Here is a 14,334-nt window from a genome sequence, read left to right on the forward strand (position 1 = left end):
TGTGGACTGATCCTGGTGGAGTTTGTTCAAACATTGTGTTTTTTTGCCGTTTGAGCACAAAAAGGCACCTGATGGTCCCTCAGACAGAAAGGAAACCGGAGCGGCGGGTTCATCGCCGCTGCTGAATGCTACCTGTTGCCTTTTCCTGCGCCAGACTTCCCAGCAGGAATGCAGCGCTGAGATCAGTCATTGTCAGTGTTCAACGAGCGTGGCGTGGTCACAGTGTTAAAGACGACTCCCTGCAGAAAGCGCAGGCTTGGGTTGCAGCAGCAGGTGAAGGGAAAACCTCCACAAAGGCCGCTCCGTGTGCCGGTTACCTGACCGTGAAACGGATCTGGGAATCGCTCGGTCCGAGGAGCTTTCCCGCCACATCCAGAGACCGTTTGTGTTTCTGTCACAGAATGCAGCTCGATATCTCAGCAGATCCGCTTAAAGGGCAGCAACACATTCCACATCTGGCTCATAAAAGACAAATACAAGTGGAGAACACGCTTTCACAGCTTTATCATAATCTTTTGGAAAGATAAAGTGAGTCTTTGCCTGTCTGTTCTCCCTCAGCCGGACCAGGATTATCTTTTCTCCCACACTCTGTTTTAGGTTTAAATTGATAAATTTTGCTTCTTTTAAACCTTTTAAAACTTCTAAGAAAGCCACAAGAGCCTTTATTTACACTGATAATGAGATCAAGAACACATCCCAGTTTTTATTCTGAAGGTTTTTCATGTAATCAAACCCCCTTGTTAGCATTTGTGGTCATGGTTTCAGCACAGTCCTGGGAAACGACGTATTCACCGCCATGCTTTCAGAATAACCACACTCATTTATCCAAACTATGTCAAAAGAAGGGGGAAAAAAAAGAAGCCGTTACATTTTATATCTTTTGTTGTGGACCAGCTTTAAAGTTTCTCAGGAAGTCGTGGGACAAGCAGCAGCAAACGCAGTAAACAGCAATTATTTCCCAGTGACCCTCTTTATTAAAACAACGTGGGTTTGTTTGGCTGATCTGTAATCAGATACATCAAGTGCTCCTTTGTTCTGTTCTGAAAAAGCAGCCGCTCATCAAGTGAGTGTTGAAGCAATAAATCATTTGGAGGCCACCACCAGTGACCACAGTCATCACAGCGTAAACCAGGATCCAAAGCCTCACAACTACAACTTTAAAACGCTATTTACGGCTTTCTTTTTTTTGTCTAAATGCATCTTAAATTATTTTACTTCTTTTATTCCTATTTATTCTGCAAAATTATTTAAACTAATTGCTTATATTAACCAAAATACTCAGTTTGCAAAAACAAACTAGAGGTTGGAAATTCTTACACTTAGAAACTAAAAGAATGATAACTGAAAATAGTTACTTTTAAAAAAAATTAACAATAAATTGATCTATAATAGAGGTACGATTAAGAAATTAGAAACCTGCTGTGTATATTTGCAGTTTATTTACCTGAAGTTTACCTGCCTTTTCTTCAGAAACCCAGACGTTTCAAAGGTTCAGTGATGTTACTGAATCCTCTGAGTTTTGTTGGAGCAGAACCGAAGCACAATAAACGTCACCTCCATTTGATTCGGGGCCGCCTCTTTAATCAACGTGCTATCCTTGGATCCCTTTAAAAGATGGCGTCTGTTATGTTTTTACAGCAAATACAGAACGGGGCCCCGGGGGTGGAAGCCTGGGTGCTCATCCGTTACAGGAACAGATTACAGTCTTTGTACGATCAGACACTAAGAAGTAAAAAACTGATACCAAGAGTCTGGATTTGTTAGGATTCTGAGCTTCGTTCAGATGATATTTTTGACCTTAAAGCTAGAGAAACAGAACTTTCTGCAAAAAGGCATGAATGACTTTGCTGCAGAAGCTGAAACTGAGTTGGTGAAGCTAAAAGGAGCAGAACAGAAGCTAAAATTAAACACTAGCTACACAGCTAAATTTCTAACAACACAACATGAGCTAAAAGTAGCACAAGAAGACAAAAACAGAAAGTACGCTGAAAGAGATTTCAAAGAGAACAAAGTTCTTGAAGGAACTGGAGATCTCCATGTGTTTCTGTGGAGAAAGATTTTCCAATTAAGTTAAACAATTTAAATAAAAGTTACAAAAAGCCACATCTGAAATGTCTTGAATGAGCTGACCTTCTTGACACCTGACTTGTTTAAATAAAATATGCAGAAGTAGTTATATGTTAAAAAAAAGGATATGGAAGGAAAAGACAAAGAATAAAGAGAAACAGGATCACTGTCCATGGATGGAACTCTGAACTGTCCCTCAGTGAGAGTGAGAGCGTGAATGATTGTCTGTTTTGTCTCCATGCGTCTCTGTGATGGACTTACAACCTGTCCAGGCTGTCCCCTGTGTCTCACACAGACACCAGCTCCCCATGACCCGGAAAGGGGATGGATGGATGGATGGATGGATGGATGCTAACAGTACCAATACAGAAGAATTGGAAGCATGTATGTTCCTCCATGATTGTAGTTTATTTCAGTAGTCCTTCATGGCAGTAAAAGACAACATTTATAAGTTTGCAGTCCCAACATGCAGAACAATCATTGAACAAAAGAACATAAAGTAAAACAGATATTAAAAAGAAAAGTTAAAGGTGTGTTATTGTTTTTTCTCGTTTGCAAAGTGATCAACACTTGAGGGGGAATCAAAGCAGCACAGTTAACACGTCAGAGAACAGTTTGTGTTTTCCATTCATGCAGCCTTCACGGACAACAGAGTTTTGTTTTTCTGGAAAAAAAAACTAAACAAACAAAGTCGAAGCAACAGTCCAAGCCTTCCACAATGACGACATCTACATTCAGCTGTTTGGAAAAGTTCTGACAATTAAGTTTTCACACCGATAAGAAGCAGAGAGAAAATGAATAAAAAGAAAAAAAGAAAAAGAATCAGAAACTATAAACACAGAAGAGCATTCCTGTAAAGTAGAGCTACACAGCGTGAAGAAAACAAACCCAAACTAGATAATAGCAGGTATCCACAACTGTAAAGGTACATCGAGTGCATTGTGCAACACCTTCTGTCGAAGCCGCGAGTCTGAACACACACACACACACACACACACACACCGACAGGCTCCCGCTCCCCATACGGGCCATGCAGCAGCACACAAAGATGAATCAGAAGTATACCTGAAGTCGTGCAGACGGACAACATGAGCGAGCATCACTGTACACACACACACACACACACAAAATAAAAGAAACATCAAGACGCCTTAAACTCCCCGTCTCACACAGAGGACACGGACATGCAGCGCAGACAGAGACAGTATCCACAGTAGAGGTGACACACACACACTCATTCACACACGTACAACACATGCACATGCAGGCTATGAACCGACACACACACACACACAATCAGAAACCTGATCTCCCATAGGGAGAAGAAAGCAATCACACAGACACTAAGTAGTCAAATATAAATAAATCAAGCTGGAACAATATTAATATTAAGAACAAGACGTTTCCTCATCACATCATCCTGCCAGTTTATCCAAGGAAGAAGAAAAGAATTCAAAGTTACAGACGATTCATTACAAAGCCAATTAATGCAAAAGTCATATATCTCCAATATAAAAATACAAATCCACAAAATAACTACAGAGACAGAGTAGTTTCGATACTGTCGTGGAGTTTCCAGGCTAAGATTTCTCTCTCCCTTAAGCTAATGGCACTTATGTTAGAGGGATAAAAATCTCCATTTCCAAGGGAAACACTACAGCCACTGTGAGCTTCTTCCTCTGCTGGAACGAATCTGTAGTTTCAACACTGTAGGAGTGCAATACTGCGGCGGGGAGACAGTGATTTCGTCTTTGTGAGTTCGCACGAAGCACTAAGCTAGTCTTGGCTATCTCTTTACTCTAAGAGGGAATCTTTTCAGGTAGGCACTGCTGTGATTGTGGAGACGGGAGGGGTCTGTGGCGTGCAGCGCCGCCCTTCGGCTGTCAGCGACAGGAGCGGTGCAAACGGGACTACAGCTGGTCGCCGGAAGAAAACCACGAATTAAAAGCGAGCAAGCAAACCAGGCACGAGATCTGCACGTCTGAAATCGAACTAAAAAACATAAAAATGTCAATAAATGAACGCGTTTAAAAAGAACAAACGATGAAGGCATGAGCAAATGTAAGGCCTTACACATGAGACGCTCACTTAAGTGCACAAAGAAACTGAAAACGTTACAAACATTTGCCCGGGAGTGGTCCGCTCAGCGTGGGAGTACATTTAGTTGCATACGCTTTGAAGTTTTCCGAATTCATGACGATTGTAACGACGACTGCTCTTTGGCACTCAACTCCTCTAAGCTATTCTTTGTCCGGTGATTTTAGTTGGTTTTGTTGTTTTTTTTACAGTGTTTAGACGTGATTTCAAACAATGGTTTTAGGCTTTCTGGCTCAGTGCTAAAATCTGTCATTCAATAATAAGGAGAGGTTCGCTCTGACAGTGAAGAACTTCAGTGCTCATCATTTCTGCTGGACACACAAATACAGCTGATAGTGAACACATTGTTTCGTTCCTTGTGTTGTTTTTTTTGTTTTTTTTAAATATGACAACGTCTCTTTCTTCACGTCGTCCATAACTTCCCTTGGTGACGGAGGTGTCACCACCGGCGGAAACAGCAGCTGCGGCTCCAAGGTGTTCGGCCAGGAAGCTCACCACTCGCTGGTCCTCTGTTTAGTCGTGTCGTACGCTCTGATGACCTCGGACTGGGACACGACTCCGTTCTCGTCTTGAGAGAAGGCGTAACCATCTGAAAACCAGGCGAAGCCGTTAAAGCGAGCTGTCGTATCAAAGATCAGGACAAAAACGACACATGAGGCATGTTTAAAAAAGGATTAACGAAGAAACTAAATCTAAAGAAAATGTTTGGGAAATCAGCTTTTTTTTCTTGTCAAAATCAGAACGTTTCCCGTCTGCCAAACACGGAGAGGACACAGTTAATTTAATCTGAACAAAACAAGGATCCTCAACCTTTTGTTTTTTCTTTAAAGAACGTTAGGAATCCCGAGCGTTGCTCACAGCTTCTCCCTTCATGCTGTGAAAACGTATCTGCAGCAGAGAAATCTCCCGCTGTGAGGCACGTACGCGTGAACAGGGGCTGAAGGAGGAGTCCGGAGCAAGTTGTTCGCACATGAGAGCACTTAAAGAGTCAAAATCGAAGAGCGAGAACTCAGCAAGATTTATTAGGAAAATACTGAACGTTTTTCAACCTGTCAGAATTATGGATGGACACAAGCGTTTTAGCAGTTAGATGTGAAAAATGTATATTTCAGCAGTGATGATATAACAATATATAATAACGCTGCTTTGTGAATCTGCAGCTGAGTGTGTGGAAATATAAATGAGCTAAAGTTCATCTTCTCCTCCTCTGTATCAATTCAGAAGCTCTTCTTCTTCTGTATCTGCTGGCTCAATCTTGATTAAAAGCAAAAAAAAAGGCGAAAATAAAAAGAATAAAAAGAACAATCAGGGCAGATTTCTGTCAGGATGTTGGTGTTTTGTGTTGTTCGTATAACAAATGAGTAACAGCTGTTTTCTTGGTAAAAAAAAAGCTGATTTCCTAAAGATTTTCTGTAAAAACTAAAATGTATCGAGTCTAAAACAGAAACAACAGCCAGCTCCCCCATGAAGTTTATCTGAAGTCTATCATCTACACCTCCACTCTCCCACAGGGTCTCACTTGACCTTTGACCCCTGACTCACCTTCAGGTGTCAAATGACTCGCTCAGAAGCCGGAGGCCAGCGGGGAAGTTCAAAGGACCCCGCTGGCATGAGTGCATTGTGGGAGAACAACAGCGCAACATTTCATCATTTCATGGTTATCTCGCTCGACACACAGAGGAGCACGAGTAGGGAGGACAGGAAGTGAAGCTACAGAGACGGAGGGGAGAGCGGCGTCTAAAAGGCAGCTACAGAGCTGGGTGAGGTTTGAATAATGAGTTAAAAACAAAAAGAAAAAGGTTTCACACAACAACGATCTCATCCCCACCTACGGGACAAACAAAAAACACACTGATCAGACAAATACACACACACAAAAACACACTGATCAGGCAAATACACACACACAAAAACACTGATCAGACAAATACACACACAAAAACACACTGATCAGACAAATTTACACACACACACAAACACACTGATCAGACAAAAACACACACACAAAAACACACAGATCAGACAAATACACACACAAAAACACACTGATCAGACAAATTTACACACACACACAAACACACTGATCAGACAAAAACACACACACAAAAACACACAGATCAGACAAATACACACACACAAAAACCAAAAACCAAAAACCAAAAAACAAAAAAACCCAGAAAGCCATAAAATGCCAAAAAAAAAACCCAAAAACCCTCATTGGGCAGTTTTATGCTGACAGCTCAGATTGGACCTTTTTTAAATTAAAATAAATTGACTTTTCCTCTGAATGATTTCAGATTTCTCTCTCCCTCTCATGGAGACTGAATCGTTTTCATGTTTCAGGACCTGAGCTGGGATTTTTCATTCAGATCTGTAACTTTTTACCGTCGACACAGAAAAAGAAGCCTGACAGATTTTTACCCCCCTCCCCTCACTGAGTCCTCTCCTCTGTGATTTAGGTCCAGATTTGAAAGCAGAAACAAACACTGTCTGAGCTGCTTATTTTGTACAGGACCAACAAAACCAACAACAAAGCAGTTTATTAACTGCACAGAAACTCCCTGACAGAACCACCGACAGGAGCCGACCTGGTTACAGATTCATGTCTGAGCAGAGATGGTTCCTTTGATTTTTTAAAAACAGAAACGCTGTTTCAAATAGATTTAGAAAATATAAATATATAAACCATTTGTTAGAGATACAGTGTAAGGCTGGAAGCTCAGTTTAGTTTAAGTAAAGGTCGACAGGCAGGAGTCTGAAGACTGATGCTGATTTTCAGAAATCACAGCAGCTGATGGCTGATTTACAACATTTATCTTTTTGAGTTTTTATGAATTTTTTTTCTTGTAGGCTACAGTGAGCTGGTTGTAGCAGCTGCTGCACCTTAATTTACTCACTTGGTAATGGATTAAATCTGTACAAGAAGCTCCAGTTGCTGATTTTGTCCAATAATCGGTCTGTATCTACAGTCAGGCTACTCTGGAAATCTCAAACTGATGAAGGATAATATGCTGCCTCCACTCTGAGGAGTAAATCATAATAAAAACACCAACAGAAAGATGGTTAAGGAAAATAAATAACTAAATAAAGGTGAGATGGCAGCCCACCCAGAGCTGATTCTGTCTGAGCTTTAATACCTGTTAGTTTTTCCTCCCGACATGCTGCTCGTCAGGGAAGTTTAGGCCTTTTCTGTACAACTTGTCATGTCTTTACTTCACTAAAATTCACTCAGGTGACTTGTGTGTTAACGCTACACAAACACACAAACTTATTTGGACAAAAAGAAGAGAGAGAGAGATGAATTTGTGAGTAACTTACGGAGCAGGTTCTGCTGCATGGAGTCGGACCGGTACATACTGACTGTGCTCTTCTTGAAGACGTTCTTCAGGAGCTGAGCCCTCTCCGTCAAGCTACACACACACACACACACACAGAAACAGTGAGTGTTAATGACCCATGCATCGGGACGGTCCGAGTGATCGGACCTGCAAACAGCTCAGAAATCCTGGAGAGAAGCTAAAGTGTGGAGCTGCGAGAGGACGGGCTGGATGAGAGCCTGAAGGATGTGAAACAGCAGGCTGGCTAAAAGAAATCAGTGTAGATGTGTGAAACAACATACATCTGTGTGTGGAACACTTCTTCATGTGTTTGTATGTGTCTACATGTTTGTTGTGTGCGTGTGCGGCTGCAGCCTGCGGGGTCTGGGACAGCAGCCAGGCAGGAGGATCACTTTCAGCCAACAGGACGTCTCACACTGATCTGCTCCGTGTTGATGAGTACACCAGACCTGCTTCGACTAATTCACTGTAAATGCTGCGAGCCTTTAATAAAGCAGGACTGGTCCTCAAAAATCACACATCCCATGTTTGGGTGGAGGGGGGAAAGGGGAGAGAACCACTCTTATGACATGATTACAGATATTACAGTCAAAATCCTGCAATTTAGCAGCAATTGGAAGATTTCTCCCGTCCACCCAGGAGTACTGCTGGCAGAAAAGCCGTGGATTTTTCGTGACATTTTGAGGGACTTGGGAGGACAGGCTGATTCTTCATCCAAACTGATCTCGAGAACATGGAAAAGATGATTCATATTTTAGTCAGAAGAGGGAGAGCTCCAGCTGAGTGAAGCTGACAGGGTTGGGGGGACACATCCTGCCCTGAGACAACACAAATTAGTCTTTTTAACTTTGTGTTAATCTGACAAACAGGTCAACGATGAAGACTACTTCATGGCACAATTAGGATTTTATTTATGCAAGTTAATTACTTGGCTGAATTAACTGTAAACACTAAGAAATCTGCTAAATGACTACATCACAATAATGGGAAAGATTTTGCAACTAAATATGTTATTTATATAGTTACTTGCATTGTTGAACTCAAACCTAAATCTAAAATTCTTGTATGTATAAATCATGAAGCTACTGAGGCACAAGTTCTTTACTTTGTTTATGTAAGATGAAGCTGTAAGTCTTGGATGTGAGAGACCAAACTAACTTTTGGTAAATGTGGACAATTTTTGCTTAAACTTTGGGTTCAACCAAAAAAAAAAAAAACCTACTAAGACAGAAAAGCAAGTTTGGCTTCGGAGATTTGAGGATATTGTTGCATGTAACTGGTGGTGGAAAGTTCACACTGACGTAGTTTTCAGGCACTTTTGTATCATTAAACTGTAAAACAAGCAGAAAAGTCAGAATACTAAAATCGTTTCTGTAAAAAGTACAACCACCAAAGATTTAGGGAAGGTTGTTTCAGTTTCTCTGATTCTCTTGTGAAAGTCACATGAGTACGAGTTACGAAACCTGTAATCTGGTGAAGAAATGTTTTCATTGGCCAGGAAATAAATCTTAAATGTATATTATTACATACAGTAAACAGTAAGAATAAAGTGATATTTTAAACAGATACGAGGTTTTTACACTTGTCTTATTTTACTTTCTGGCTTCACTTTTATTATAAACTACCTTTTATTAAATAGAACTAGATTCTGATCTATTTCCCCATAAATCATTAAGCCAAAAAAGAAATGACATGAATGGTGAAATGGGGAGAAAGTACCTTTTTCCATGCACCACCGCTCCAGGGTCTTTAGATAAAGCCTCCAGCTCCTGCACCTCATCCACCAGGGTCTTAAAACACGCCTTCTTCACACTGCAAACCATCAAGATTCAATAAAACAAACAGGTGACAGACACGTAACATGATGGGATGTTTACAAACTGACATCAGAAGCATAAATGACAAATAAAAGTTGACAACGAATCTGCTGTGAGCTGATGTGAACCAAGCCTGATCAAAAACGCAGGAAGAATTTCTTCTGGCGATAGGAGAGATACTGGAGGAATTCCCTGCTTTAAGTGTGTGTGTGTGTGTGTGTGTGTGTGTGTGTGTGTGTGATGGTGTGACGAAGAACAAGGAGAGCAGAGAGAAAACTCACACTTTGTAGGCCAAGTCGAAGATCAGTGAAGTGACCGGGATGAAGAACAGGCCCATCCAGAAGACCCCTGAGCTGAACATCATTTTGGCCTGTTGTGTGAACACACACACACACGCACACACACACACACACTTATATCAGCTCACTACAGACAATGCAGAGTTCAGCTGCTCACCGGATAAAAAGAGGAGTTTTTTAAGAGAAGAAACACCTGATAAAGGCCGACCATCTCCATCCACTTCACTGTCGCATTCATGACAAAAGCTGCTCCAAACAAACTGTTGTGTTACTGAAACAGAGACCGTGGGTTCAAATAACGCGCTCAAGGTGAGCTAATCCTCCACGACTAAATGATCCCATTCACCTTAGAGCCCTTCAGGGCTGAGGAAGAACCTGTCCTGTTTTTAGAAAAACATTTCAGCCGTGTGTTGCGTTGAGACCCTCTGTTATTAAAGAGCAAAAGACAAATAAATGTTGTTTGTAGAGCTCAGAATAATATGTTTATTACAGCAGTTATTACTGCCACTGCTGAAAAGTCTGTGTCTGTGTTAGTAAAATATCTCAAGAACCAATGAACGGCTTTTAATGAAACTCTCAGGAAGTAACAATTGGATGAACATCTACAGCAAGATGGCCACCACAGCTAATCAACCTTAGTCAACACAGAAATGGCTCTAATTGTCAAATTGACCTATTTTGAGGTAAAGTGATGTGGTAGTAGCTGAGAGTCCTCCTCAGAGACCTCACAGAACGTAATTTATGAGGTTTGATGAAATCGATTATAATTCAGTCCCTTCTCACCATAAACTGATCTGAGTTTAACCCTCTGGTAAAAAAGGCGGCGGGTGATATGCATTCCTTCAGGGAATTTTAGGCCTTTATTTGATGTAAGGTTTTATCTACGGAGCATAAAAGATGTAATGATTAACACTCAGATAAAATAAGATCAACACGGCAGGAAACCTGAAGTCTGTAGGTGTGCTTCTTTTTTTTAACTCTAAGGTTGAAACATTTTTTATCACGATACCATATTCTGCTAATAATATCCCTGATTAATTGGTGGCTTAAAGCCACAGCTGTGTAAAAGCAATCCCCTCAACAGAGGTTTCTTGTGTTCCATAACTCCTTTTTAATGAAGTAAGTAATGAGTTATTTTAAAACTGTAAGTAACAAATGTTTATTTCGTGAGTAATGAGGCTGTGTTTTGAGTTCAAAGAGGCGAGCAGACTGCGGATCGCCGTGGTGGAGACAAATGCTTCAAGCTCTCTGACTTGTTTGCTTTGGCCCGGGACGCTGAAACTTTCTGTCATTACACGTCAAAGTGTCCAACTCGAGTTCCCTGCATCGTAACGCGCCACTTCTTTAAGACTGCCGAGGCCCCTCGACGGCATCTGTCCTGAAATGTGACACGGCACGACCCTCAGGATGCACACACACACACACACACATCAGTGGAAGTACTCAGTTTGCCCAAATTACCTAATCTGTTTGCCTTTACCTGCAAATTGACTTCGATGTCAGACAAAACACTCCAAACAAATCAAAAATATATTTTATTCCTAGATTTTGAGATAAAACTCAGATAAATAAAAGCTTTCTTTGTCACCAGAAAGCTAAACAAAAAGAAAGGAGCGTAGGAAATGTTCATGTCATTTTTAAATTTATGCAGCCCTGGTGGGAACATTTACAGTTTTTATTGTTTTCCTTTGAGGTTGTGAATCGGTTTAATTATTTTCATTTTCATCATTGCATCTCACATTTTAGCAGGCGTGTTTAAGCTGTCCTGAGATCCTTTTGAAAATAAACCTGGGGTGTGTACACAGCAAATCAAAGTCAAGCAGCGCAAAAATAAATGATGCCGTTCAGGAGTTCAATCTACATACAATATTTATTTATCATAATTTATAGTAACTCTGAGCTACAAATGATGTGTATATATATCAAACCTAATCCCATATTTTAAAAAATAGGCAGTAAAATCTTATAGATTAACTTAGATAAACATAAAGCCCAACTGTGGAAAGTCTAAGTAATAAAGTAAAGCTAAAGCCTAAATAAACCACATTTATCATTTTGTCGTCACAGTTTCTAAATCCAAACAGATCCGAGTAGTTCCAAACAACACGTGTTTGTCTGAGGGCATCTGGAACGGCTCCAGGACTTCGAGCGCAGCCAGCAGTGTTGGTGGACGCTGACGCTGCGTGTCTCATACCAGGGGGCCCCCGGGAGCCGGGCGGCGTGAGAGAGGTCCAGGGAGCCCGGCTGTAGATTTTAGGACAAACTAATAAACTCGTCTGGCTGGACAGACAGTATTGTCCTCTGGCGTGGAGGGGTGTGTTGTGATAGGCTAAAAATTATGAGAAAAAAGGCAATTTTTTCGTTTGTAGCTTCACTGAATTCTGAGTGTTTGAGACCAAATGACCAAGAAGCCATGCTTGTAAAACTGGATTCTAGCCCTTAAACATTATTTTGTTGCCAATAAAGACTTATTATCCACCATTGGCGTGGTTTTTAGACGTGGACATTTTTCTGTCAAAGGAGTACAGCTCTACTGCTCTTGAGACTTTTGGAGACACCAGCGATGACTTTTTTAACATGTTCAAAATTCAAAGAACAAGACTATGAGCATCTGTGACTCAAGCGAGGACATTGGGAACCTCTGAGAAACATTTCAAGACGTTCTGGAGAATGCGTTTGGTTAGCACTGTTGCCTTGCAGCAGGAAGGGTGCAGGTTGGACTCCTGGCTGGGGTCTTTCTGTGTGGAGTTTACAGGTTCTCCCTGAACATGTGTCAGCTTTCTCCTACAGACCAAAAACATGCCTGTTAGGAACGGGCAACTCTAAATTGTCCCTAGGCGTCAGTGTGTGTATGAATGTCTCATCTGTCTCTATGTGGCTCTGTGATGGACTGGTGACCTGTTCAGGTGTGTCCCATCCTCTGTCCAATGACCGCTGGAGACAGGCCCCAGCTCCCTACAACCTTGAACAGGAACAAACTGGTAATGAAAATCAACCATAAAAACTGAAAACAACGAGTTTCTCAGATGGACCTTCATTCTGTTCTAGGCATCTCCTACCAAAGACAGCAAGACTGGAAAAACAGTGAAAGAAGGCTGTTTTTAAACACTCAGTAGTCTCATGGCTGCCTGTAGGAGATACTGTATATCAAAGTTATTACACCAAGCCTGTGTTTTGTTTTTTTATCAATCATTAGCCAAGAGAGCACAAGAAGAACAAAAAGTCCTAAAACCACCCGCTCATGAGCCTTGAAAAGCAGTTCGGATCCAAAAATACCACATTAGTCAAGCAGTGATGAAAACTGTTCAATAATCCCCTTTTCTGTCAGCACAAAGAATGAAAATTCTTAACATCTTACATTACAGACACAAAAACATGCCACCAGTCTTTGCAAACATATTCGACAATTAATCAAACGTGTTGTTTCCGCGTCTATCCACTGGTTTAAAATGTTTTTTTTTGAGGAACAGCTCAGCGTGCTACATGAAAGATGGACAAAGAGAGGCAATTTATTGCATCCATGTTTACAACCTCTATGTGACAGACAAGTGCATCCATCACTGGGAAGGCTGTTTTGCTTTTTTGAGGAATTTCGGCAGCTTCTTTTCAACTGTCAAACATCCTTTAAGGTCCACTGCAAATAACAATAAACAGCTACAACTGCAAACTGCACAGGACCGTTGATGGATAATCTGTCTGAAACGAGAAATACACTTCTTCTCTGCTGCTTTTGTAATTATGTAGAAATAATAACAATTTAAAAACCCAACAAGCATTTGGTGACATGAAAGGGTAAAAACGCAGAAAACGAAAAATGATAGTGTACTTTGGAAATTTATCAACCACAATCAAGCAAAAAATGCAAAACCATCATCACATCATAATGAGGAGACGGATTAAAGCAGTGAAGTCACATCCATCCATTTCCTTTAACCTGCTTCTCCTGTCCGGGTCACGGGGAGCTGGCGCCGCTCTCCAAGGTGAGGGGGACACCTGGACAGGTCTCCAGTCCATCACAGGGACACGCTCCCACTCACACCCAGGGACAATTTGGAGTTACCAGTTAACCTAACATGCATGTTTTTGATCTGTGGGAGGAAACCAGAGCACCCGGAGAAAACCCACCCGTGCACGAGGAGAACATGAAACTCCACCCATAGGCCAGGAGGAGAACCTGCGACCTCCTCGCTGTGAGGCAACCGCTCTAATGGCTGCCCTGCTGGGTCATTACAGCCCAAAAGCCACGAGCAAAACCAACAAATTCTTCTGCTTTTTATTCTTCATGTTGCTTGGATAAATGATATCTGTTTTTCTAACAAGAAGTAATGGAAGTGAGACCACTGCTCTTCTGTTTTCCTCCAACATGGAATAAAATATACATCTTTGTTATGGGACTAAAATAAAAAAAGATGTTTGTATGTTTTTTCTGTATAAAAATTACAAAGGCAAAGTTAATGCTGCTGTTGTAAACAGCAACAAGAGAAAAAAGCTGATATGAACTAAAAAAAAGTTTGATAAAGTTTCCCAAAATGAACACTAAATTCAACAAAAACCAAACTAAATAAATCTGACCCAAAATATAAAGCAGCCTGTTAGAATGACTGTAAATAATACAAATATGTTTGGCTGTTTTACAAACTGATTTTAGGTTCCAGCCCTGATTATAATCCCATCAACAGTTCAACAACTGGACATAAATAATATTCCCAGCATGCT

General features: G+C 41.1%; 1 protein-coding gene across 8 annotated transcripts in view; it reads right to left on the reverse strand.

The window, feature by feature from the left end:
• Positions 1-2,454: 2,454 nt before the first annotated feature.
• Positions 2,455-14,334, reverse strand: part of atp8a1 (ATPase phospholipid transporting 8A1) — a 90,405-nt gene continuing 78,525 nt past the window's right edge. For all 8 annotated transcript variants that reach the window (XM_017408255.3, XM_025004235.2, XM_025004233.2 and 5 more), the window contains 4 exons: positions 9,601-9,689; positions 9,222-9,314; positions 7,483-7,574; positions 2,455-4,753 (listed from right to left, as the gene is read on the reverse strand). In XM_017408255.3, the coding sequence (XP_017263744.1) occupies positions 4,656-4,753; positions 7,483-7,574; positions 9,222-9,314; positions 9,601-9,689 (372 nt within the window). In that variant the 3' untranslated portion in view covers positions 2,455-4,655. The remainder of the gene's footprint in view (positions 4,754-7,482; positions 7,575-9,221; positions 9,315-9,600; positions 9,690-14,334) is intronic.

Source organism: Kryptolebias marmoratus, linkage group LG9 (genome assembly GCF_001649575.2).
Source record: "Kryptolebias marmoratus isolate JLee-2015 linkage group LG9, ASM164957v2, whole genome shotgun sequence".
Lineage (NCBI taxonomy): Eukaryota > Metazoa > Chordata > Actinopteri > Cyprinodontiformes > Rivulidae > Kryptolebias > Kryptolebias marmoratus.